Genomic DNA, 27876 nt, shown 5'->3' with positions numbered 1-27876 from the left:
CCTGTCCCGAGTGGGTAGGAATGTACCACCAGCACCAGCAAGATTTTATTGGTGATAAAGCAGTGGAAATGTTAATTTGCTCTGGATAGTGTCTTCTATTTTAAACATTCCATCATGGCTTGGAAAACCAATAGCAATCGAAACTACCTATCTTCCTGGTGATAGTAAGAAGCAGAAGTGCACTGCAATGAAGTTAGACATGTTTCAGTATGTAAAAATCAAAAGTATTCTCTACGATGCATTATATTCCATGAATTACATCAGATACTTCATGTGTTGTTATAAAACAGACCTAAGTTTAGATAATATTACTCAGTTCATGACTAATTACGTGCCTGAGCATAATTAAGGCCAGGACAAGCTAGTATAATGCTCACTGCATTAGGGATAATTAATGCATTGCTCATGTTTTTATGTTACCGTAAGTTAATCACATCATGAGAAAATGATATAAATTTATATCTAAAACAAGTAAAATCTGAATCAAATTTGTAAATTTTCTTTACTAGACTGACTGATACCTCTCATGAATTAGGCTTTTCTTCATTATTTCAGGTTTTTAGGCAAAAAATGATTACCAAAGGTAGAATAGCATTCACAACATTAGAGAATAAAGGCATCTGTCTCATTACATCCAACAGCAACCATTCTCCTCAAAACCATTCCAATGCTGACAAAAATTCCTTTGAAAATATTGTTGCTGACAATTTACAGCATAATTTATACTGTTTGGACTGATATAATACTATAATTCAAGATATACTATTTGAAAAACAGGGTCCTGCTGGTTTGTGGCAATGGGGCACTCAGAACAGTATGGTTAATTTTTTGGTACAATCAGTGGGAAAATTATCACCAAATTGAAAGTTATGAAAATATAAACATGAAAAGTAACAATCTGAAGGTTAAAACAAAATTTTATGCATATACTGTCTCTGTGTGAAACAAAGTGAGCAAAATTACATTGATATAATTGACATCAAATATTTTATATTACTTATTTCTACAAGTCTCCATTATATGAGAACACTTTACAGGATTTTCAAAATAGGCTTGCCTACCTAGAATTTCACCCCAGTGTGACGTCTTTCATGTATTTGACAATACTTGTTTGTAGTGAATGCTTTCCCACATTGCTTACATATGTAGGGTTTTTCCCCTTTGTGACTTCTTTCATGAATTTGACAATCATTGCGTGTACTGAATGCTTTCTCACACTGTTTACATGTATAAGGTTTCTCCCCAGTGTGAGTTCTTTTATGTCTATAAAATGAACTGTTATCAGCAAATGCTTTCCCACACTGCTTACACACATAGGGTTTCTCCCCAGTGTGAGTTCTTTTATGTATTTCACAATCACTATGCCTGCTGAAAGCTTTTCCACACTGCTTACATACGTAAGGCTTATCCCCAGTGTGAATTCTTTCATGTATTTGACAAGTACCTTGTCTGCTGAAGGCTTTCCCACATTGCTTACATATATAAGGTTTCTCCCCAGTGTGAATTCTTTCATGTATTTGACAAGTACCTTGTCTGCTGAAGGCTTTCCCACATTGCTTACATATATAAGGTTTCTCCCCAGTGTGAATTCTTTCATGTATTTGACAAGTACCTTGTCTGCTGAAGGCTTTCCCACATTGCTTACATATATAAGGTTTCTCCCCAGTGTGAATTCTTTCATGTATTTGACAAGTACCTTGTCTGCTGAAGGCTTTCCCACATTGCTTACATATATAAGGTTTCTCCCCAGTGTGAGTTCTTTCATGCCTTTGACAGTGACCTTGTGTGGTAAAAGCTTTCCCACACTGCTTACATACATAGGGTTTTTCTCCATTGTGGCTTCTTTCATGTATTTGACAATCATAATGTCTGCTAAAGGCTTTCCCACATTGCTTACAGATATAGGGTTTCTCTGCAGTGTGAGATTTTTTATGTTCACATAATAAACACTTAGAACAGAAGGTTTTCTCACATTGCTTACATCTATAGGTTTTCTCACGAGTCTGATTTTGCTCATGTTTCTGACAATGACTGTGTGTGCTGAATGCTTTCCCACACTGCTTACATACATGAGGTTTCTCCCCAGTATGCCTTCTTTCATGTTTTTGACAATTACTGTGTGTACTAAAGGCTTTTCCACATTGCTTACATATATAGGGTTTCTCCCCAGTGTGATTTCTTTCATGTATTTGACAATCATAGTATCTGCTGAAAGTTTTCCCACACAATTTACATACATAGGGTTTTTCCCCAGTGTGAATTCTTTTATGTTTGCAAAAGGAATTACAATGAGCAAATGCTTTCCCACATTCCTTACATACATAGGCCTTCTCTCTAGTGTGTGTTTTTTCATGTATTTGAATAGAGTGGAAAGAAATAAAAGCTTTTCCACATTGTTTACATACATAGGGACTCACTCCACTGTGATTTCTTTCATGAAGCTGAACATAATTGCATGTTCTGGAGGCTTTTACACCTTTCTTATACACAAGGGGCTTTTTCCCAGCATGAGTTCTTTCACTGGAATCACAGTAGGTTTTCTTACATTGCATATGTTCACATGGTTTCTCTGTAGGGTTTATACTTTCATGCTTTTGAAAGAACTGGAATTCAGTGAAGGTTTTCCCATGTTCGTTACATTTATGCAACTTCTCTTTGATTCTCTCACACTCATACGGTTTCAGTCCTGTGTGAGCTATAGTGGGTACAGTTAGTGATACATGATCAGTCAGGGGCCTTCTACAAGGAAGGCTTTCAGCTTGTTTGAAACCTGTTTTTTTAATGTTCACATTAGAATCTGGAGTCCAGAGGAATATTTCTTCATGTTGATTCCAATCTTTACATTCATAATATTTTTCTACCTCTTCACTTCTGTTAAAAAAGTCAATTAAAAAGGATCACATTATTATTACTGAGTTTCTAAGACAATTGTTTCACTTCATGGGATGGTGATTTCATACTTTATATGGCTGAATAGGTGGCACGATTTCTTTTTTATTTTTTTTCTTCCTGTGCTGAGAATAAAATGCATGGTCTTAGTGCTGAATTATACCTTCAACTTTTAAAATTTATTTTGTGAAAGGGTTTTTTTTTTTTTTTTTTTGGTACCTGGGATCGAACTCTGGTCCTTGCACTTGCGAGGCAGGTAGAGGAATCACTGAGCTAATTCCCCAGCACTTGTGAAAGTTTCTTATCAATTATTAAATAGCCCTGGCTGAGCTTCAACTTGTCATCCTCCTGCCTGTGTTTCCCAGCATGCTGGGTTTATAAGCATGCACCTATCCAAAATTTTCTTTATATAAGCATTTAACTGGTGTACATCTAGGCTATTTCTAGAACTTAGCTATTGAAAACTATGCTGCTTTGATCATTTGTATGCATGTATCACTATAATTTTAACTCTTTTTCCTGGGGGAATACACCCAGGAGATGGATAGCTGTATCAAATAGAATTTCTATTTTTACTTTTGAAACATCTAAATAATTGACTTTTAAAGTGGTTGTACTTTACATTCCCATCAACAATGTAGAAGAATGACTTCTAAGAATTTGAAAACATAAATGGACTCAATCTGTGGCTAAAAAACAGCTTTTATCAAACACTACTATTTATTTGAATTTTGAATACTGCCACAAGGACAGCAATTTTGTACATAATGAATGTCTTGTATACACATGTATACATAAATATCCTGAAGCTGGGTACCCATCAAAGCACAAAATTTACTCATTTTATATATGCATATACCTAATGTCTAAATGCAATTTCATACATTTTCATGATGTGGATCATAGAAGAAACATTTTTATACACTGATATATCAGATAGTGTCATTTATTGCATAAATCAGTACACTTGACTTTCCAAAATTGGATTTCAGATATTCAAATGTCAGATTATAGGTACTCAAGCTGTATACATATTTTCAGAATGTTTGTGAAATTAAATAAATTTGAATATGGTATCATTTGAACTGTTAGCTTGGTTTTAATATTCTGCTCACTCTGACTCTTGAGGAACATTCTTTTATCTTGTAAGTACAAATTACCTTAGATTGCTCCAAAAATTTTTATATACTTCTTTAATTTGCGGATTCATCCAGCTTCTTCCTGAATTGTAGATACAGAAATATAATGAATCAATATATTATTACATAAAAATTATAGATTCCAGTCAGATTCATGGTATAAAGTTACCAGGTCTAGATAATCATCAAAATGTTTTCATATTCTAATTAATGAAACTGCACCAGTGGGCAAAAACCAATTCGAGAGTGTACAAATTAGAAAATGATGTCATCCTGGGCTGGAGATTTAGCTCAGCGGTTCTGCCACCTGCCTCGCAAGCCAAGGTCCCGAGGTCAATCCCCGTTACCAATTTAAAAAAAAGAGAGAGAGAAAAGAAAAGATAATGTCATCCTTACCTATATCAGCCATGTTTCTAAAGGTTTCCCACATAACATCTCTGTAGAGCTTCTTTTGGGATGGATTCAGCAAAACCCACTCATTTATGGTGAAGGTTACAGTCACATCCTCAAAGGTCACTGCCTCCTAAATAATTACAAATATACAGTATTTTAAGGAAGAAAATTGAGACTCATGGTCAGGAACATCTCAACTGCATTCATAAAAATCTGAATTAAGGTTGAATCCCTCAAATATTAACTCCATGTCTTGATCACCAAACCCTTACTCTCCATTCATATGAACATTATTGCACACAGCATTGCAATTCATTGCTAAAGCAACAGAAGAATAGGAGTGCAGATTATCCTGCTGCATCACCTCAGCTATATAATACACTAAGGCAAATGAATGTCTAATGAAATGTTTTAATAGACTAAATAATATCACTTCAAATTTTATTTTTCTGGAATTGAATTGAGTCACTGTACTTAGAACTTTGAAACTTGAGTTTGGATTTGTAGAAAAAAACGTAATTGAACATTAAGATTATGAGTAATAATTAAAAATGCCAATGAAAAACAGTTCAAAAAAATAAAAGCATATGAGCTATAAAAATGGAAAAATAAGTTTTATTGGAGTATGTCTAAGGACGTTGAAATTAGGGGAAGATAGCATATTATCTTATAGCTCAGTAACACCAAGTGGTAACCACTCATATATTTTTTAGTTATTAGGCACTAATAATAAAAGCTTCAAAAAAAACCTGTCACAAATCATACTTTTTATTTATCAAAAATTACAGCTGTTTAGTGTAATAAAAGCCTAACGATGTTCAATACCTTGTAAACAAGGTGACAGCTTGTGTAATGTATGTAAAAGACATTCAAAATCTACTCTTCATGACAATATTGTATTATGAGAGGGAATGAGAAGTGAATCACAGGAAAGATGGCAATCTTCAGTGGGTCCACATGTAAATAAGACATTGATTCAGGACAACCTTGGAAGAAACTACAGTCTGTTTCATATATGATCAAGGAGAACCATAGAAGTACTACGAAATCAGCATATACTGTATAGTCTTCTATGAACAATAACTAAATTACATATTAAAATGGGAAATATAAACTTGAACACATTGAGAATTCATAGGGAAATATGTTTTATATGTGAAAAGAATGTTCCCTCAGAAGAAAATCAAGAAGCTGTCAGAATAACAAAGAGAAATTAAAATCTATAAAAATCTTGGGAGGTAAGCAAGACAATAGTGCAGTGTATACAAGATAAAGATTTTGTATACAAGTAAAAATGAATACAAATCTTAAAAATGACGAAAATATATCTAAACCAAGAGAAAACATCAAATATTAAACAAGAGCCATGATCTTGAAAGAAACTGCCAGACAAAGTGTGGAAGAACAATATGTGTGTGTGTGTGTGTGTGTGTGTGTGTGTGTGTGTGTATAGTGTATATATGTATAATGTATAATATAATGTATATGTATGTATAATGTATGTATGTATATATATTATACAACTAATTTTAAACTCACAGACAAGTGTCCAGAGTAGGAATATTCCCATAATTACTTTCAGACTGGCCCATGTATTCTCAACGAACAAAAATTAAAACTTTCTCGAAATGAAACAAATGGTTGATGATGTATAATTTAACCAAACACTGAGATCTTGATACATAGAGTGATGATAAAACCTTTACCCTCGCTGGACTTGGTAATGTAAACCTGTGATCAAAACCACTCTGGGAGGCTGAGGCAAGATGATAAGTTCAACCCCAGCTTGTACAACACTGTCCTGTCAAGAGTTTATAAAGATAACACTAAAAATTTGAAAGGGCTGGAGGTATCTTGGAGTGAAAGTCCTGGGTCGATCATCAGTACAGCAAAAAATACCCTGTAATCTTTTCCAACCTTGAGTAACACCCTTCCCATTACACACAGATGATGCTGTGTACTCAATTTTTAATTCAAAACAAAGAAAATTTCCAATTTTCCTCAAAAATGATTAAGTGAACTTAGCAGCATCCCAATATTTGTGTATCTTTTTCTAAACCTCTTTCAAATCTATATAACCTTTGACCCACTTTTAAACTGAGCCAACATATAACCCCTCTAGTGTCACAGTAAGAACCTTTTCAGAGGAAAACAACTGGCTCATGAATTGATTTTTGCCACCCTCCATCCTACCTTCCCACATTTTGTCTTCTTTCCTTTGCTCCTCCCTACACAGAAAACTCTTTATGCCTAATTACTGATGTGCTTGCAGGCCTACACTTAGGGTTTTCTCCCTACTGTTACACTGCTTTCACACAAAGTCCTACCTCATTCAGTATGTCATTTTTTAAAAACAATGTCTGCAAGCCATCCATAGAAGCCTACCCATTTTACTTACTTATTTAATTGCTGTGAGTATAACACAAGAGTTTAAGCAGGCTTGGCCAATGCCCAGTACTGAGCCTCATCACAGGCATGTTAAACATTTCTTCTTATTTCCAAGGTCCTTATGAACACTTCATAATGATTTTTGACAATGTGGGGAAGCATCTGAAATTTTGGAATTGACTTTCATCACAATGAAGCCCACAGTTCAGAATACAACTTGTGGGCCTTATCAAAATTATCAAAGTTAGCATCACTAATTGTCCTATTTCCTATTTCAGGGATAATACACAACACACAGCTTAAAGGAAGAGAGATACATTTTTGCTCATAAAGTTTCAGTTGATGTTTGGCTGGCTCCACCATAATAACAAGATGGCAAAGTGGTAAGGCAGGGAAAAAGATATTTAAACCATGGCAGCTGGAGAAAGCGAAACATAGGCAGACCTGCATACAAAAATACACTTTTCTAGGTCATGTCCCTATTGTCTAGTGCCATTTTTAATAATACTCCATCTCCTAATAGCTCATTCAAATACAGAACTCATCTGTATTTGAATCCACTGATGAGGACAGGGCCCTCAAAATCCAGTCAACCTTTAAACTCATGAGACTTTGGGGGTACATTTTAGATGTAAACCATAATGCTCGATCTGCTGTTGAGAAAGCAAAACAACAACAACAACAAAACAAAACAGGGCACCCAACACATTAGAGCCACACCCAATGGAAACTTCACACAGGAGTCAGGAGTCACATCTTGGCACTCCTGCTCTCTTTTCAGCATGGTGAAAAGTGGGGCTGCAGGTAGAGTTGACAAAGGCAGGGTAAAGTCAGGAAGCTTAGGTCCAAGCAGAAGTCTTGCGCTCATCTAAAGAAGCAGAAAGGGCCAAATGTACACCAGTGACAAATGACATAGAGGAACAAAGACTCCTTGACTGATGTAGAGGCCCAGGCCATGCCAAGGCTAGTTCTGTCCACTTCCTACTAGACCTTATACCTCCACCACAACTCCCATACATCTTGCATCATTTGGACCACACAATCACCATTTTGTGTAGAGGGTCTACAAGGGTCCTTCTCATACAACCAGTCAATAGCACTCGTAGAGAAAGTCAGGCTGAGCCAGCTTATGTGTCTCAGCAATACTCTGGGAGCTTCTAACTTAAGTGCCTGATACAGGAGAAACCCTGTTCTCTGGCCAAAGTGCCTGCTTGACAGTTCATACAGACACTTCCTCATGATGCAAGGCTACTCCATTTCCTACCTACTAGGACAAGAGAAATAAGAACACTACCTACTTAAGTAGAGCCCAAATGATAAACTCTAACCAAAAGCTTCCTCCCACAATGTTGACTTGACCTAGCCTTTGTCAGTGTACTGCGGCACGATTTGCTAGTAGCTTTCCAAGTACAGCTTCTTACTGTACTCAGTGGGCTCCTCCTATTTGTTGTCTCTGAAAATGAAACCACATGTGTGCTCCTGCACATCAACACTCAGTGTTGTGTGGAGAAAACCACCAGGCCCAAAGAACTTGGGTCCAAGTAAGAGCAAGACACAATAGAATAGTTGTACTAATGACAGAGAGCATAAATTTGAAGAAGACACTTGGCTTTGTGACATGGACTTTCTTACACCTTACCTCTAAATTTACTCATTTTTCAATAATCATATAATAGCACACCAAAAAGGGAATATAATTATCTGTTAAAGAAGCCAGTATAATATAATAGTTATGCAAAGGACTGAAGATGAAAAAAGAAAATATTTTAGCTGCCTCAGACAGGCAATGTCCCTTTATCTGTGGCCACAAAGAAAACTGAAATTCTGAAGGCTAATTGTAGCAGGAGTGCCAAAATGATAGCTGAAATATAACCCCACTCTTGATCATTTCCCTGTGATGAGGCAGGAACATCTCAGTTAACACAGTAAATTCTCCATAATATGCTTTTTCCTTCTCGCAGGTTGAAAACTTCTCTTCTTCAACATATTTATTTCACCACAGTAAAGTTCTCACCTGGAGTCATGTGATGATAAGAACTCTGAGCAAACTTATTGGCTTGATAAGATGCCTAGGATATTAGCAAAGTACATGCCTGGGTGTATCTGAGTGAGGAAAAGGGCATATCCTCAGAGATTACATCTGGTATCTGCCCCTTCCTTTCAGACTCTTTCCCTGTTAAAGAATCTCCTTTGAAAGGCAGAAGACATGGCACTAGAAATCAGAAGAAACTGGAGATCAACATCTAAAGGCAATGACAAATACCAGAACTCCACAGAAAAAATGGAGACTGACTTTTTTCACTTTTTATTTCATCTAGGATACACGCTTAGTGGTGGGCATCAACCACAATACAGGGTGGCTTTTCCCTCCTTATTATGTGGCCTCCAAGCCAATCATCCACAGATAGGCACAGAGCTATACTAATCTGCAAGGTGGTTCTAGCATATTAATAAACATATCATAATTAATAATCATAAAATCATAAATGGGTCTTTCTCTAAGCTTGCACTTTACAAATATTCATCATATGTACAAATTATAGACTTATTTCAGTAAATCTTTGCATGCGAAACAAAACATTTTCCAGTAAATGCCCTGTGAAACTCAGTCACAACCTCAGAAAAAACAAACCCCCAACACCATCTGCACGCGAGATACCTGCTCTCCAGTACTCTGCAGTTTATTGTGGTCAACAGCCCTCCACACTGTACAAGGATTTAAAGTATGGAATCAGTTTTTCCTTATGAAAACACAAAGATGCAAAAACTCATCTTATATGAAAAAATTTACAGAAAAAAATGCATCATCTGTGAATTGTCCACATTTTCCAGAGCACTGGAGCTTCCTCATTATTCCAGTTGAATACAGACAAGCTGTTCGGTGTCTACAGATTTATATGCTCTGTTTACCTTTCTAAAACTGTGCCTTGACCCTCATACCTCAGCTGATCTATCAAATCATTTCTGTAATTAGTCCCAAGCACTTTAGAAGTTACTCTCCCTTTCAAAAAGTGCAACTGCCTTTAGCTTGAATCCTGCTGATACTCAATCACATCATTCAATCTAGAGTATCTGTTTGAAGCTTTGTTCAAGGACATATGGTGACACTTTAGGTGTTTACTAGGGACATAGTTGTTTTGGCTATTCTCAGTGGCCTGTAGCTGCATAGGAACTACAACAACACATAGAATACCACATTATTGGGCCATATTTAAGCATTGTGACCCTAGAGCTAAGATACTTGAAATTTCTGAAGGAAAGAAGAAATGAGAAAAAACAGAAAGAACAATGAATGGTAGGGGGAAAGAGTGAAGAGGAGCAAGAACAGATGGATGGGAGAAAAGGAAGAAATACGGAGGCCAAAGTACCCATATTAACCATTCCTCTTGCCACAAAACTCTGAGATAAAAGTTTCATGAGTAAGGCCTTTTTCATTCTGTTCTTCTGATTATTGTACTGAGACTGAATATGATGGGTTTATCAATGCTGTATGTCAGATTCTCCAAACAGTCTCTCTCAGTTATTTCCAAAATAGGGATAGGGAGCCAGGTGCGTTGGTGCACACCTATAATCCCAGCACTTGGGAGGCTGAGGCAGGAGGATTAACTTGAGTTTGAGGCCAGCCTGAACTGCATAGTGAGACTCTATCTCAAAAACTGAAAAACAAAAAACAAAGTGATAGAAGTAGTTGACAAATAAGGAACAGTATTTGAGAACCCATGAGATAAACTGCACACATGGAAAAGAACACCTGCTGTCCCTCAGGAGAGGAGATCCTTAGGATGGAGACCACGATGAAGACATGAGAGAACACAATGAGGAATACAGTCAGTGAGATCTGACCCAAGGTGAGTAAAATCTCTTCTTGCTACCATTCAACTTCATGTGGAAAAATGTGGCAGAGAAAGCCTTGGGTTATATTACACTCATGTGATGCAGGGTGGGAAACTGTTATTGTCACCAAAATGTTATAACTGAACTTATCCCAGGACAAAACCCCAACACAGACACAGTCACAAGGGGTACAGTGCATAATGTAAGACAGGGGCATGGAAAGGTACCCTGTAAGCAGGAAGAAAGCTTGTGTGTAGCCAAAGCTGAAGAGGACAAGTGATTAGCCTATGTCACACACACATGACAGAAATAAAGGCACAGTAGATTGATGAGCACTGATCATCAATCAACAAACCGAACACAGTTTTAGAGGTGGAGAAAGCCAAGAAGTGATACATGGATGTGTGTACACCATATTCACTCCAGACAGCACCCCAACGAGCAGATTCCCCAGCAGTGTCAACAGGTGCATGGAGAGCTGGCTGGAGCTGCTATGGGAAAGCAGAGAACCAAAGGGGATGAACTGTGATGAGCAATAGTTCTGAGAAAGCATGACTGCTGTAACTGCTGAGAGCCAAAAGAAAATGAAGACAAAGCTGTGAACACTTAGACTGTGGCTCAGCTCAAATGGCAACTTAGTAATTCTATGCAAGTAAACAATCTGTTGGACTTACAGTCTCATTTTCCTCATCTGTTCAAAAATAAAGGTCTTAACAGTTACCATGGTGACAGAATGAAATAAGACTCATACATTAAGGGCTTAAGCTAGAGTGTAGCAACTAATTATGTTTTATTAACACTAAGTACTGAAAAGGACATGAATTGGCAGTCACTAGAGACAGGAACGGATGATTAGGTTATAATACATCTCACAGTACACATGTTCTACACATATTTGAATTCCTTTATAAAATGTTTTTGCTGAGCCTGTCTTTTCTTGATTACTCAGAATGTACTGATATTTATTTTGAATCTGTATTATTGTTATTCAATCCAGATATCATAATTCCTATTTTATAGAAAATAGAAGTTCTGTCCTTATGTTGGCTTTCTGGGATACTGACTGACGTGTCAGGGAAAAGTTTTTTTCTGATGCTAATTAGGGTTCTATAAACCTCACTAATCTGTGTTAACTTTTTCATCTTATTTAGAAATTTTTCTATTAGTATTTCAGTAAACAGTTTTTATTAATGCCATTTGTACTGCCTTCTGGATGGTGCTACTAATGTGCAAACCCAGCTTCTAGGAAATCTAAAATTAGAGAATCATAATTTTAAGGTCAAAACAAGAAAATTAACAGATGTTTCGGTAGGCACTTAGCATATAATTGTAAATATATTTTAAAATTCTTTGGAATTCAAATAGTAGGCAGCACAATGTCATTGAGCTATAAGTAAAAATATCTAAATACACAAGCAGATGACTAAAGTTGGAAATTCTGACATTTCAGAAACAGAATGTAGAAATTATTCATTCTAATGCACTTACAGTACTCAGACACTATATATTAGAAACATTTAAAATATTTATAAGGCTGGGAATTTAGCTCAGTGGTGCTGCTACCTGTCTCGAAAGCACAAGGCCCCAAGTTCAATCCCAGTACTGCCCCCCCTACAAAAAAGACTGTTTTCTTCCAAGCAACTTTTATAAAAATTGCTAGAACATATGAAATCTCCCTTCAACTGCAAAATATAAATGTTACATAGATTACAATAAAGAAAAATCAGAGATTATTGGCAGGAACAGCTTTAAAAGTCCAATTTTTTAAAAGCAGTTTGAGGAAGAAAGGAATCCAGGACTTCAGTCACTCAAAGCATATGATGTATGACTGGACTACATTCCCACTCCACTTGTATTATTAAGTAATATGTTATTTCAGTAGTAAATCAGGAAATGAATTTAAAAGGTATAGAATTAGGTGATAATTTTGGTATAAATTTCAAGTAAATAATACATTCATTTCAATATATAGTATATAAGAAGTATATTTAGCAAAACATTGCATCAAAAACATTCAAACAATAATTAACAAAGCTGGAGTAAATACATTGTAAAAGATGAACAAGACAGGGAATAATGACAAGAGAATGGTAATACCAAAACGCAAATTGAAAATGAGAATTATAAATGTCATAGATATTTTAATTTTGAAAAAAAGTCTCACTATGTGCCCCAAATATTACAAAGCATCAAGCTTTAAATTATAAATGAATTAAACTTACATTTTTTCAAGAAAAAGAATAAAGTATTTTTAAAATATAAAAAATATAAGACACACATAAGGAAATATATTAAATAGAATGTTACAAAAACACACCACTCTCACAGCAATCCAATAAAACCTACAGTATCTATTATGGATTAACAGTATTTGATCTGTACCTCAAAGAAAATAAGAATTATCTGTTATGTAAAATGCAGTTCTCCAAGAAGAACTAACAGTCCTTAATATTTTACTAAGAAAAGCATCAAACAGCATACAAAAACAAAACAACAATAAAAACTGTAAAGCTAAAGGGAAAATCACAGATTGTTTAATGTTTCTGAAGATTAAAAATACTTTGATAGTAATTAATAAGACAAAGGGCAAAAAAAAAAAAAAAAAAAAACCCTGTAATAATATAGCTAAAATCAACACCATCCCACCATCATTGACTATTGCATAATAATTTATCCAACAATTGCAGAGGAAACAGTTTTCAAAAATCCAAGAAATACTCATCATCACAGAACAACAAAACCTTAACGTATCCTAACTAAATAATGGAAATAATTTAAAGTAAGCTCTCACAACAGACTGACAACAGTTCATCCCCTTTGGTTCTCTGCTTTCCCAGAGCAGCTCCAGCCAGCTCTCCATGCACCTGTTGACACTGCTGGGGAATCTGCTTGTCAGGTTACTGTCTGGAGTGAATATGGTGTACACACATCCATGTATCATTTCTTGCCTGCTTTCTCCACCTCTAAAACTGTGTTCAGTGTGATGATCAGTGCTCTTCAATCTGCTGTGCCTTTACTTCTGTTACGTGTGTGTGACATAGGTTAATCACATGTCCTCTTCAGCTTTGGCTACACACAAGCCTTCCTCCTGTCCATGTCAGAAACCAGTGAAACATCAGCAAGATAAGAATAAAAATCACTCAACAAATAATTGTAAATTCCATTGCTCCATATTCACTTAGGATTATAGGCTCCAATAACAGGAAATTATTAAAAGTAGTAAAAATGGGCTACTGAATAATAAATCAGTGTCACCCATTACAATGAAAACCTTGAGAAAACCTAAGATTATATCATAGAAGATGCACAGAAAACACAAGGAAGACAGAAAGATAAAAATGAATTGAAATTAAAATGAATCGCAAAAAAGTCTTCACTTTCATACAGTATCATGATATATGTTGGAAAAATTTACCCAACTAAAACTACTGGAATTAAAAATAAGACATTGCAGCACAGTGTATATCCACATCTTAGTACACAAATATCTGTCATTAAACTATGTGTGAACCATAACATGTGTGCTACACATGTAAATATTATATCAGCACACAGAATGTCAAAGAAAAAAATCACGTTAAAAGCTCACATATAAAAAAATGCTGAATACTAGATGTAAACAACAGTATATGATAAAATTATTTTAAAAATGGTGTTTTTCTAGAAAGAATGGCTGCTATCAAAAATCAACAAATGCTGGAGGGGCTGTGGGGAAAAAGGAACTGCTGGTGGAAGTATAGACTAGTCTCAAACTAAAACTAGAAGTTCCATCTGACTCACCTATACCTCTTCTTAGTGTCTTCCCAAAAGAATTAAAAGCATCATACCAGTAATATATGCATACCCATGTTTATATACCAGCACAGTTTATAATAGCTAAATCTTGGAAACAGCCCAAATGGATGGACCTTGAGACCACATTCCGAAGTGAAATAGATTGTTTCTCTAGTGCGAGAAACTAAAAGTGGAAATGAAGACTGACGTGTATAATGGATGTTGGGAAATGGGAATGGGAAGGGGACGGGTGAAGGAGGGAGAAAGGAAGGGACAAGAAAAAAAGGAAAAAAATGGAAGGAAAATAAACGGAAACAAATCCTTTGTACCTAGGGAAGAGAGGGGATTTGAAGGCAGCAATGGGATAAAATAGAATTTATTTTAGAAAATGGTGTTATAAATAAATTAGGTTACTTCAAGTGTTGACAACTTAAGAAGTAAATATCCATGACACATTAAGTGATAAATTTGTATACCAAAATTCCCTATAAATTTTTCAATTTTTTATAATCTCCATACTAGCAATTTTTTATTCTGTCAAAAATTCTAATTCATTATTACTTGAACAAAAAAAAACTAATATTTTTAACATCAAAAACAGCAACTTACAAAACAACCAGAAAGAATGAAAGAGTAGAGTCTGGAAAAAGTGAGTGAGTGAATAAGATACAACCTTCCCTACAGTCCTCTGGGTAGTAGGTTGTGGGAAAGAAACTATAAATAATTTTTTCAGCATAAAAATACTTTACTAACCTTAATTATTAACTTATGAAAAATTCCAAAGAGTTCTAACCAAGTTAACACTCTGCTTAGTGATGTGATGATAAAGGCAAAAAGTCCATCCTGTGGTGCAGTTAGATGAAATCAGAGAGATGCACTGGAAATAACCGTGGTTGATTTGTTCAGCTGTTCATCATTCTTTGGATCTTTGGGCATGCTTATGTTAAATGTAACAAATAATTTATTTTTTTTGTTGTTTTGTTTTACTTCTTCAGATGCTCTACATTAGTTTCCAAAATCATGAGAAGTTTCCAAATCCTCAAGTTAACTTGTATTTTTTTGCAAACAACTTCTCCAGAAGAAGCAATGGGGAAGTGGGTCTGGGAAGAAGCTGGCTGCCCTGCAGTTCACCAGGGAACCCACACTCAGAAGGTGAAGCACATTCCTGAGCTCCCACACTACTCTCACTGCGCCCATGCAGCCCAGGGATGAGTGAAGTGAACATGAGAAGCCAGGACATGCAAATCTGGGACAAGTGAAATTGTATGCATTTAAAGTATACAATTTGATGTGTCAAAGTGTGTCTATATTGCAAATGATTCCCCCCAGCCTGTCAAAGTCAGCATATCTACCAGCTAACCTTTTGAGAATGTGGTGAATACTCTAAAACTTCTCTTAGCTATTTCAGAAGTACATGAGATACTGTATCATTTCCAGTGTCGAGGTGAAATACCCAGAAGTGTACTGCACTACAGAAAACATTCACTGTACCTTTTCACTAGTATCTCCCCATTTTTAAATGCTCACACTAGTCAACTATCATTAAACTCTCTGCTTCTGTTAGGTTGAGGGTTCTAGACACTAAGTACCATCTGTTCTTTTTATGATACTTTTTCTATGTCTAGAATATTTCACTTAATGATTTCCAGATTAGTTCATGTTGTCAAGGATGTCAACAGATCCTTCTTATTGAGATTAACTAATACTCTGTCATATGAACAAAACCCACTATTTCTGTACATTTCAGTACTATTATGAATTAGAAGTAAAATGTCTTCCAAATGCCATGATGTAAAGACTTGGTTGCAAGCTGATTGGTTGTTCTGAGGTAGAATGTGCAATGCAGATTCTTACCCCTTTATTGATGTAATGGAGGAAGGCCAATGAGATTATGCTCTACAGTGGTACACTGCATTCCTCCTTACACCTTGTCTCTCTCATTCTCACACTCTTCCTCGATACAATAAGGTTGAACAATTTTCCATCACCACGCACTTCTCTAAGTATTTTTTCTGCCTTGCTACACAGGACAGTACATCAGGTTGACCAAGGACTGAAACTGACCCAAAGTAAATCTTTATTCCTCTTAAGTTCTGTCACTTTTTCACAGTATGTGAAAACTTACTAACAGAATCACTGAAGTAGATTTATGCTGTTTTGCCACTTTGGCTATTGACAATAATTCTTCAATGCAAATGAAAATACAGGTATGTCTTCTAGATTCTGACTTTAGCACAATCCAATCTCTCTTAAATTCAATTATTTTTCTTTTAATTTTTTTATACTGTGGTTTAATCCAGATCCTTGAATATTCTAGAAAAGTGATCTCACACTAAGGTACATTTCAAATTCTGAGTACAATTTTTAAGAGGGTAAACATACTAATAATAATAAAACATGAACTGGCACGGTGGCACACGCCTGTAATCCCAGCACTCGGGAGGCTGAGGCTGGAGGATCACTGCGAATTCAAGACCAGCCTGGGCTACATAGTGAGTTCCAGGTGAGTCTCAACTACATAGTGAGACCCTGTCTCAAAACAAACAAAAACACATGAACCTTTTTACATATTTATGCATCTACTAATAAAAGTTTTATGCTAATATACTTTTTCTAAACAAAACTGGTCAAACTCAGTAAATACTAAAGAGTAGAGGTTTACTTTGGCTCACAGCATCAAGACAGCCAGTAATGCCAAACTCACAGATTTTCTCCCCTTCCTATTCTAACAACAGAAAATTTGCAGAATTAAGTAACTTCATTGATGCCAAACCAAATTTTTCTCTTCTCTCCAATGATCTCCCACTATCCTGAAATATACTGGAATCTTCAATTATTAATCTGCTGAAAACTGTTTCTGATTCTCACTGAACTAAAGTTTAATGACAGGTAACTTTGTACACTTATCATTTTCTTTCAAAATAAGAAGGAAAAGACAGGGCTGGGGATTTAGCTCAGCCGCAGCCTGTCTCATAAGCACAAAGTCCCGAGTTTGATCCCCAGTACACACACACACACACACACACACACACACACACACACAAAACCGAGAAATCAAGAAAAAGAAAGTAAAAAGGAAAGAAAAGATAGTGAAGTAATTTCACATCAGTCTTCCCTCATCTTGAAAATGGAACAAAAATGTTCTTAAGAAGAACGCATGTATTTGAAGCTTTTACAAACATGTTTGTCACTAGTCATTATCAAAAGCTTGGTTATATAACAATAAACCGTCACTAAAACTATATTCAAGATAGTAATGACCGTTGGTAAGGATACGGAGAAAACTCAAAATTTTTGAAAATATAAAATGGGTAGTCACATTGTAATACAGTGACTGCTGGTTTCTGCAATAATGAAACATATAGTTGTTTTCTTAGTCCGCTATGATTTCTGAATAAAATACTTCAGATTCAGAAAAAAATAAAGAATTTACTTTGGCTCAGTTCTGGGACAAGGTGGTATCATTCTACCTGGTAACGGCCTTTTTGGTGAAAAGTCCTGAATTCACAGAGCATCACATGGTGAGAGACTGAGTTTATGTGTATTTTGCTCATCGTGTATGATCCAGTAATCCTTAGGGGCTCAACAGTAAAGAAAGTGCCACCTGCTAACAGGTTGTCAAATTCAGCACTAGTGATATCTGAGGCATGTGCTATAATAAATGGAGACACAATTTAACTGCATAGTGAGTGCAATACTTTAAATTATTTCAACATCAGAAATAAGGATATTCACGGCCTCCGCTGTTCCATCACATGAAAAAAATTCAGTTTGTTAAAAGGCAAGAAAGGAAATGTGGCATAAGACAAAATGAAAAAGACAAAATTTTTATGCACAAATGATAAAAGAATCAAGATGTATAATATGAAAAAGGTGACAGGGAGATCTCTGTTGCCAAATGCAACTGGAAAAATCAGTGTTTCTCATATTTTTAATAAACCTTAAATCTATGTCAGTATAGTGAAGGTACATGAAACCAAATCAGAACACAAATTACCAATAGTATATTTTGATCTGAAGGTCAGAAAACACAAAATTTACAGAGAAGTCAAATATCTGTTAAAATACGGTGTTTAGTGGATTATCATTGAAAATAGAAAAAGTATTTTGCTATTAATAGAATCAACAGTGCAAGAATGTTCCCAGGTCACGTGAATAGGGAAGAAATTACATTTTCAAAAATATACTTAATTAGAAAATTGAACTTGCTTAAAGTTTTTGCAAATCCTTCTAAAATCTGCCTGGAAAGGAGTCAATTAAATGGTCCTCTCTGCTTCCTCACTCAGTTTGTGCCAATATGTAATTTTGTTAAAGAAAATGTCTCCTCACATATCACTGTAAAGCAAGGACATTATTAACATCTACAGGTGATCTCACCTACCACTAAGCATTTATATAACCAACTATTAAAATTATAAATAGTGTCAAAAGAGTGTTTAAGGGTCTGCAACATCTCCAAAGAGAAGAATAATATACACAAATAAAACTGGACAAGACAATCTAAGTACCAAGTGACCAATGTACAGACTTAGGTGGGATGAGGCAATGTGCTATGAATATGCTATGAATTCTTTAAATTACTATGTGCTTAATAAACCATATCTATAATACAAAAAACTATAGATTCTACAAAGATCTACTAGAATTCCTTCTGGAAAAATAAAAAGATAGTGTTGCATTTTTCGAATCTCAAAAAAAAAAAAAAAACTAGAGAGCTATCTTTTCCCATTGTTTGGAGCATGCTGTACGGTTACAGTCATTTAAGCTTGAACTTCAGACAAGATGTAGACACACAGAATTTGTAAGAAATATCAAGCAATACATTTGCTTTAAAAGATTTCATAAGGTTGGAAATACATATCAGAAGATGTGATTCATTATTTCTTTTTGGTGGTAAAATGGCACATTTCATATACCAAATGAATCTGAGTTTTGCATCACAAACTTTCAAAGGAGCACTCTAGGTAGATTCAAGAAAAAATTATATATAACATATGAATGAAAGCATAAGAAAATTACTTTCTGATCTAGGAGTGAGGAAATCTTCAGGAATAAAACTGTAAAGCTATAAATGTTAAAGTGACTTTGAAAAGATATAAAAAGTAATGGAATTTCTATTCAGCAAAGAAACCACTCAATGAAATTAACACACACATGGAAAAATAACGAGAAAGTATTTTGATTATAAGTGATAAATACTCTGAACAACAACAAAAAATATTTTATCAAAATATGAATGTTCATCACAGATAGAACATGATATAAGCAGATAATTTATAGGAAGGCTTGGAAAAAAAACAAGAAAGCATAAAAAATGGAGACATAAAAGTGAGAAAAATGAAAAGCAATTAAATTTCACTTATCAAGTTAGAAAAAGTCTAGAGTTGGTTGGTTATTAGAAACAAACTATTTCCCACAAGTGGTGGTAGCCTGGATGGTGTATATTTAAGTAGATAAGGCTGCTTTTGCATAACTGGAAAGGCAAATAAGATGTTATAGAGAGAAAGGGAATAGTTGGCACTTGTCAGAACAAATAAATGTACTCAGAACAAGACCAATAAACTGGAAAATAATACTGAGTAAATTAGGTAAAATGCAGGATGAACTCTCTGACATACTCCTATTCCAGCACACTGTAAGTACATGTACATGAGCCAGGGTATAATCCAGCCCTGCAACAGGGCTGTCAAGCACAAAAACACCAGTGATACCTGGAGCCACTGTTTAGTTCTAATGAGGGCTGTCCTGTGTGTTATGTGACATTGATCAACATGCTTGACCTTTACCTACAAGATGTTACTAAACCTTGCTCAAGCTCTCTTATTACATCCATATGTTTTCTAATGTACAAAATCACCAATGCTTAAAAACCACTGACTTAAAAGGTACAGTGGACACATAAGCTATTGAATTGAGAAGGTACCTACAATGGGCAAACAAAGTCACAAGAACTGCTAAAACTCTACTTAATTGATACCGACTAAAAGATGTAAAGGCCAAACTGCAGAGTGCCTTGAACTGAAGTTCTCTGCTTTATCTCAGCTGTGCCTTCCCTACTGGCCATTGCCATGGGCTTCCTCCATGGAAGGGCTGCAGGGAACTCAGGAGATACCAAGGAGGATTTCACGGATTGCAGTCTCTTACTGAACTTGTTACAAAGGCTCATGGTCATCTTTCCTCTCAGAGACACTAATCATCGCAAAGAAGAGACTGGAGTGACAGTGCTGGACAGACATGCCTTGAGAACATTAAGGTAAACTAGCATAGAAAGGCAGTTAGAAGGGTTCCCAGAGTCAATATAAATTAAAAGTAGGAATGGAAATGATTTTTCTTCAGCCTTGCATATGCTTGGTGTCTTGTGTTCAAATGGCTCAGCTCTGTATCTGTTCACTGAAAATTTCTATCTTATCCCCTGTCCCGGTGACACATACTAGATAGGACGACGACAGTGGGACACTTCTTTATAATACAAAACAAACAATCGCCAAAGCTAAACAAAGAAAAATGAAAAAAACCCCTAAAATCCAGAGTTGTGTACCCCTTTCCAAGTAGTAGTCATACTGTTCTCCTGTTTCAGTTGCTCTAGAAAATCTGATTAGTACAGCATTCAAAACAGGAAATAATCTGATGAGTATCAAGTTCTACAGAGGACTTTAAGGAGAGTCGAAGGAATGAGTCTAGAGACACTACTTAAATTAGAAAGGAAAAAATTGATCAATACAAAGGAAGTTAAAAATAAAATGTATTGAAAAATGCACACAATATACGTGATCAAACAAACATCACTGCTAAGCCTTGGATTCTTTATACCTGCTCCACACACTTACTTTGATCTATATTTAGGGAAATTTATGTAACACAAAGCCAAATTCATAGTAAAATACTAAACATACCATGTAATTTATTGAATCCAGTACAATGTAAATCACTAGCTGGTCACCCTTGGTATCCTGTTGCTGACAGAGCAGTGACTCATTAAAAAGCACTGTACTACATACCACTAATGTGAAAAAAAGTATAAAATTCAAAGCTCAAGTTAGATCTCCACTGAATAATTTTTCTTTTATTCTTCAGTACTGGAGGACCTGATGCATATTAAAGAAGTTACTTTGAATGGAGAAACATCCCAGAATTATTATTTTATATTGAAACAGTGTCATTGTCAGTTGTCAATGTTGAGACCTGGTGGTGCAATACTCCCATCTCAATCAGTCCAGTAGCTGGGATTAAAGGCGTGCACATCATACTTCACTGATTACTTTACACAAGCACTGATATCTTGCTAAGTCATGGTGATTAAAGAACCCCAACCTTAAACTGGCATGGTGGTATATACCTGTCATCCCAACAGTCAAGGAGGTAGAAACAGTGTCAAAAGTTCACCCTGGCCTGGGCAACTTAGTGAGACCTAATCTCAAATATTAAAAAAAAAAAAAAATCAGGGTGGTGGATGTAGCTCAGAGCAAAACTCCTGATTTATAATAAAATTCCTGATGTATAATAAAAGCACTACCTACACCTTGAAATTTTTTGTAACCTGGAGAAACCCCTTCTTATTTTACTTCAAAGACTATGTTCACCCTATTTTTAAACCTACAACAAGGCCAGGCAGTTTCCTAATTCCCAATCTTGACTCAAAAATTACCAGGTGAACTGATCAGCAGTAACATGATGATGATCTATGACTATCTTCCCTTCATTCTTTAGGACTGTGACCTTTGACCTGCTCTCAGATCAAGCCAGCACACTATCCTTCCTTTATTATCACTAAGAACATTCTAACCTCCAGAGATCTTCTCTGTTGTAGGTGTTAAGACTTCACCTCTTGTCATTCCCTTCTCCTGCACTTCCTTTCCACTCACCTTTGCTCTGCCCTACCTGGAAAACGCCTTATGCCTAACCCTTGCTATGCCTGTGCAACTTCCATTTGGGGTTCTGCCCCTATACCTATTCCTTTATATAAAGTCTACCTCAAACAGCGTTTCAATGTTTTTAAGATGCCTACAATCAAGTAAAGAACTATGGCCGTTAATTAAAGAGATGACACCACTCTCCCTTTCCACTCATATGCATATCACTGTCCCAGCAAATGCCCTAATTCAATGCATTTCTCAGTACAGGTTTAAATGGCAGCCCCTTCTGGAAGCTGTCCTTAGCAGAAACATTTTTACCTGCCTTTGCTAATACATTAAGATCCCCTCCATATTTTTTTTCAACCTTTTACACTCTGTGGAGGCCATACTTAAAATAGTCTAGTGTAATTGTGGGTAGAGGTCTCATTTAAATAAGATGATTTTTTTTCTTTGCTGTAGATGGAGCCCAAGAAGTTCACTGTGTGCTTGGCGAGTGGCGCAGCACTGAGCTCATTACCAGCAATGTTAAATTTTTCTTTGGCTTCTCAGGGCCTTTATCGACAACTATCATGAGTGGCAATGCTGGCACGAAGAAGAAGCTTAGGAAATCACTATCAATTTTAAAAAGCAGAAGTCTGGGGAGACGAGCTGTGCGTATGAGCCACTGCATCACAATCATTTATAAACGTCAGATCCTCCAGGTCTGCTGTTGGAAGAAACGAGACCAGGGACCAAGCACACCACAGCGGCACCCAGCTCCAGCCCACACCCGAATCAAAGTCTCCTCGAGGCCCCACTCTCCCGAGACTGGTGGAGAGGCAGCGATGTCGGGGGCTGCCCAAGACCGCGCGCGTTCTGTGCTGGCAATATTACAGTGGGGACAGCACGCTGGGGACCTGGAACGGGCCCTGAGCCAGCAAAGGGCAAATCAGACGCGGGCTGATTCAGTGCCAAAGACCGGGAAGACCTTACGATCTGCAGCTAAACACGGAGTCTAGTTCACCAGAGTTGGTTCTGGCCACTTCCATCCAGACCTCACCCGGATTCCATCCCATCTCAGGGCTCCCGCCCCACAACGTCACCATTGCGTGGCGCGAGGGTCTTCTAGCGTCCTTCCACGCAGCCCGCCGCAGTACAAGTCACAGAAGAAAGCGGTCTAGCCTGCAGGAAGACTCTCAACAGTGTAGCGCCATGACACCGGAAGAACCTTCCTATCTCGGCCCACCTGATTGGACAGTTCGAGCAGCCCGCCCCTCCACCGCTGATTGGCTCCTGCTCCATTTCCTTTCCTCTGAGCGGAGGGTGAGAAGAGGAGCAAATCTCTGTCTGCTTGAGGGGATCCCAAATGAGCTTGTTACCCGCAGATTTCTGGACCAGGCTCTTCCCTGTGATGTCCGTAATTGCAGTTAAACAGTTTACTCGTGGCTTTTCAGAGCTGGCCCTATTTTCTTAGTGGACTTTGTCAGGCCGCCGCCAGAGCAGTGCAGAAAAACATCTCAGAACAATTGCCCCCGCGTCCTTCACACCTGCAAGGGTTGTACAATAACAGGAAGCCAATAAAAAAGTATATATCCAGAGACACTAGCATACCTGGATGCCCAGCAATTACAAGAGACATCCTGCACTCCAAAAGACCCCCCACTTCCCAAGTCTCAAAAATTTCCACTCTCTCCACCACCCCTAGACCCCCATCACCCTATCATCCTATAAAAGTCTCCTCTAACCCAATTCTTGAGGCCAATGGTCTCGCCCTTGACTGCCTATACCTAGGCTGTAATAAACTTCGCTTGTTGCTCTACTCTGTCTGACTCCTGCTCAGTCACGCCTCAGTTTACCCTAACAGACTTAGTGGGCTTTCTCTGAAAATTAACGGGTGTCCAGCTTGATCTGGCCATGACCTGTTTGGTAAAATATGCAGCTTAACTGCAATTTAGCACAAAGTTTCTTTTTTACAGATACCAAAACCGCAGCCCTCAGCATAATGCCGCCACTCCAGCGGCTGAGTAGCCAGGTGCCAAGCCTGCAGTCTCTCGGCAAGTGGACGTTCCCGGGAGCGCTGAGACCCCAGAATGCAGCCCAGTTTAGCGCAGCACCTCCCGGGCGCCACGCTGCCTTGTAGCATCTGTGCATCTGCCTCGACCACTTTGTGAATTACGACCATAGATGTTTGCTCCCACCCCTGTAGGTGACAGACCTCTTTCCAATCCCCTAAAAGCTTCCTGCCTTTTTCTTCTTCAGGAGTTTGTTCCGGGCTAAGGGAGTGACGGCTTTGTTACCCGAGTGAATGAAGCTGGTGCCTAGCTACCTTTCACTAACCTGTTCGGGTGGTCTCATTCTTCCTCTGTTTGTCACAAGGGGCTTATATTTATAAGGGATTAAAAAATGTTAATAAATTTAAAACTAAGCTTTTCACAAGCATAGTTGAATATCCCTTTACCTGTCATACAGTGGATAGCCAACACATATTCTATTTTTCTCTAATTTAGTGTGATCTATTTTGTTCTTTCACACTCTCCCTCACTAGATAAACCTTTTACTCTTTATAAATCACCCTAGCCGAAGCCTTGCTGAGCCTTGGGGAATCTTCTCCTAAAGAGTGTAGAGTCAGAGGGACCCCTGGGGAGGGTTAAAAGAGCCGAGCCCTTTTTAGAGGGTAGAAAATTAGACTCTTCACAGTTTGTAATAGCTAAAACTTGGAAACAGCCCATTTGCCCATCAGTTGGAAACTGGATAAAGAAGATGTGGTTTTTCTATAAAATGGAATACTACTCAGCCATAAAGAATGAGAAATTAGATTCATTCATGGGAAAATGGATACATATTGATGATATACTCCTAAGTGAAATAAATAAGTCACACATGTGTAAATACCAAATAGTTTCTCTGGTGTGAAAAGCTATAATAGTACATAAGATCCTAATGAGATAATTGACCATGTGAAATAGGAAGAAAAAGGCTAGAGGCGTAAGGAAAGTGGGAAGGGTGGGGGAAAGGTAATAAGGGAAAAGAAAAAAATATGACAAAATGAAAAAATGGAAATAAAGTGTTTGTAAATGGGGAGGGGAGCAGGGTGCTGAAGGGAGGGTGGGGACAAGGGAAAAAAATGAGAACCAAGACCTGTCATGTAAAGGCACAGAATCCCAATGATGAATGTAATTGTGCTGTATACCTAGAATGTATCAATAAACTCAATAAAAGGGAAAAAAAGAAAGAAAATGAGCCTCTGTGTGGCTTTGAGCAACAAGCAGTTTTCAAGCTTTGTAGTGTGGTTTTGAAACCTGACTGTGGAGGCAACAACTTCCCTCTCCCATTAACCCACAAGACCAAACCCCTAACAACAAGCTTAATATCCAGTCAACAAATGAGGACCCTCAAAGGAGTGGAGATAGGACCCCTATCCCATAAAATGCCCTGTTCCCCATCTTATGTCAGTAGGATGATGAGTCAGAGGGCAGAGTGTAGAGACCGTGAGAAAGGGAGACAGGCAGGGACAGAGAGGGCTGACAAGGCAGGGTGATGTGGCAGATGGTTACAGAAATGACTACATTGCTTACCAGAAGAAATTGCCCTTTGTGAAACCTTTGCAGGTGTAGAAGTTATTTTTAGGGAACAACTTCTATACTCTGAAAACCCTCTAAAACTCCATGAACCTTAGCTCACCCTAGCAGCAGCTTACCCCAGCAACAAGGGTTAAGACCCCAATTGGCTTAGAACCCCTATAAGAGTGGACAAAACAAAGACAGCATCCTTAGAGCTTCTCCCTGCTGTAGTACAGCTTACTGTTCAGCATTCTGTCCTCACCATCGAAATATTGTAAGTGAACCTCTGTTTCACATTACTTTCACTTCTGAGCTCCTCTTCTGAGCCAGATGGTCTGACTTTCTCATTCTTCACCAGAAGGACCTTCGATGTCGGGTCAGTTTTGACCCACTTTTTCATTCCTGGACAGGGTGAGGGCAAGAACCAGAAAAGCAGAGGGCCTTTTCATGAGAAGACCCCTAGCCTCCCAGACCCCCACCTGATGTAACAAGAGGAATCCTGACAATCATTTGTAATTCTCCAGGGATGTTTCATTATGTGATATTTGCCCCATATGGCCTATGTGCCCATAGAGAAATAGCTACACTCGAAGAATATTTATTCCTTCGGTTAAATTACCCAACCTTGCCTGTAATCCCAGCACTCCCCCGGCTGAGGCAGGAGGATTGCCATGAATTCAAGGCTAGCTTGGGCTACACAGTGAGTTCAAGGGTAGCCTGGGCTACATAGTGAGATCCTGTCTCAAAAAACAAAAAGCAAACAAACAAAACAAAAACTACTCAACCTCTTCCTCCTGAACTCTCCCATTAAAGAAAAGACAGGTAAGGTGTGTGTGTGTGTGTGTGTGTGTGTGTGTGTGTGTGTACACAGACCTGCATGAGTTAGAGGGAGAAGAGGGGGAAGGGGGGAATGAGAGAGTGAGAAATTGGTAAAGTGGTATGGAAAATGGTAGAAAAAACAGTGACCTCTCAGGATCCCCCTGAGAGGTCATGGTGAACCAGTCACGAATGTTATTGTTTTTCTTTTAAGACAAAAGATATTAATTTTTTTTCTAAACTAAAACATCAGAATTCCAGTTTAATTGCAGAGTTGGCACTTTGGTATAAGTAAGTGGATTTCAAGTTGCAGTTTGGCAGTCAGTCTCTAAAGGGTTCACCCTCACTGCCCTAGAGTGCTCCCTTGGAGACTAAGTTTTGCCACCAACGCTTGCTCCAATCGCCAAAGCACCTCATTGTGAAAAATACTTAGTCATCACAGAGACAAGAATACCCTGCTAGTTTTGTCACAAGTTTGGTAAAACTGTATGTGGGATGAGAACTTTAATGTTTAAAAACATGTGCATACAAGTCAGTAAATGCTATTAATGTTAGGCAGTAGCTACACATTAGTGAGGAGATTAGTGAACCATTGACATTAGTTAGGGACAGGGGGTGGGTCCAAAATAGTGTGATTAATTAGAAAAGCTGTAATGTAAAATGCACATATCATTTGTTAGGTCTTGGACCCAAAGTGACACCATAGAGCACAGTGACATCTTAAAGTTACACATTATACATGTTCCTTCTGATACCCCCACACAGGTGATTTGTTGATGAACCTTTCCCTGTTGAGTGGGGCCTCTGCTGGGAAAGGTGTGGTATGAACCCTCCAATTCTAAGAGTCCTGTGGAAATTAGGGAATAGCCTCATTCACCATACAGCCTGAGATTTGCGATTAGTAAAACTAGAAATTAAAACTAAATTACAGGGCCTGGGATTTGACTCAGTGGCACAGGCGCCTGCCTCAAAAGTGCAAGGTTGTAAGTTTGATCCCTAGTACCAAACAAACAAACAACACTAATGTACAATTTTTCAAGAAAAAAATTTTAATTGGAAAGTTAGAGGGAAAATAGGAAAGGATGCCAGATTAGGTACTGAGGTGCTTTCTGATATAGGGGTATCTGGGTATTCTGGCCCACCCAGAAAGACAGGAGGCTAGATTTCAAGGACTGGCTGGTGGGCTGGCTTCCAGCTGATCATTACTTCAGTCCTGATGTCATGGTTTCTCAGTCCTTGTGTCATAGATCC

At 37.5% G+C, this 27876-nt stretch overlaps 1 protein-coding gene across 3 annotated transcripts; it reads right to left on the bottom strand.

The window, feature by feature from the left end:
• Nucleotides 1–96: 96 nt before the first annotated feature.
• LOC104870718 (zinc finger protein 709) lies at nt 97–23540 on the bottom strand. Of its 3 annotated transcripts, none has more exons than XM_010636462.1 (4): nt 23310–23540; nt 4425–4551; nt 4050–4110; nt 97–2871 (listed from the first exon to the last, which is right to left on the bottom strand). In XM_010636462.1, exons 2-4 carry the CDS (start codon nt 4456–4458, stop codon nt 1062–1064), a joined length of 1905 nt encoding a protein of 634 aa, XP_010634764.1. In that variant the 5' UTR covers nt 4459–4551; nt 23310–23540; the 3' UTR covers nt 97–1061. The 3 variants fall into 3 exon arrangements, with proteins under 3 accessions (XP_010634764.1, XP_010634755.1, XP_033612310.1); XM_010636453.1 differs by having other exon boundaries at nt 23353–23540; XM_033756419.1 differs by lacking the exon at nt 23310–23540 and adding an exon at nt 23243–23296.
• Nucleotides 23541–27876: the final 4336 nt, after the last annotated feature.

This window comes from Fukomys damarensis, unplaced genomic scaffold (assembly GCF_012274545.1).
Source record: "Fukomys damarensis isolate Sample0158 unplaced genomic scaffold, DMR_v1.0_HiC HiC_scaffold_4, whole genome shotgun sequence".
Classification (NCBI taxonomy): Eukaryota; Metazoa; Chordata; class Mammalia; order Rodentia; family Bathyergidae; genus Fukomys; species Fukomys damarensis.
The sequence above is the reverse complement of the archived record's forward strand: the minus strand, read 5'-3'. Positions and strand labels throughout refer to the sequence as shown.

What these genes read in the sequence shown, in the direction of transcription:
- LOC104870718 (XM_010636453.1), bottom strand. An exon ending in TAGAAACATGGCTGATATAG is followed by an intron (nt 4,111 to 4,424) that starts GTAAGGATGACA and finishes TCTACAATTCAG; the next exon opens with GAAGAAGCTGGATGAATCCG. An exon ending in AATTTTTGGAGCAATCTAAG is followed by an intron (nt 2,872 to 4,049) that starts GTAATTTGTACT and finishes CTTTTTTAACAG; the next exon opens with AAGTGAAGAGGTAGAAAAAT.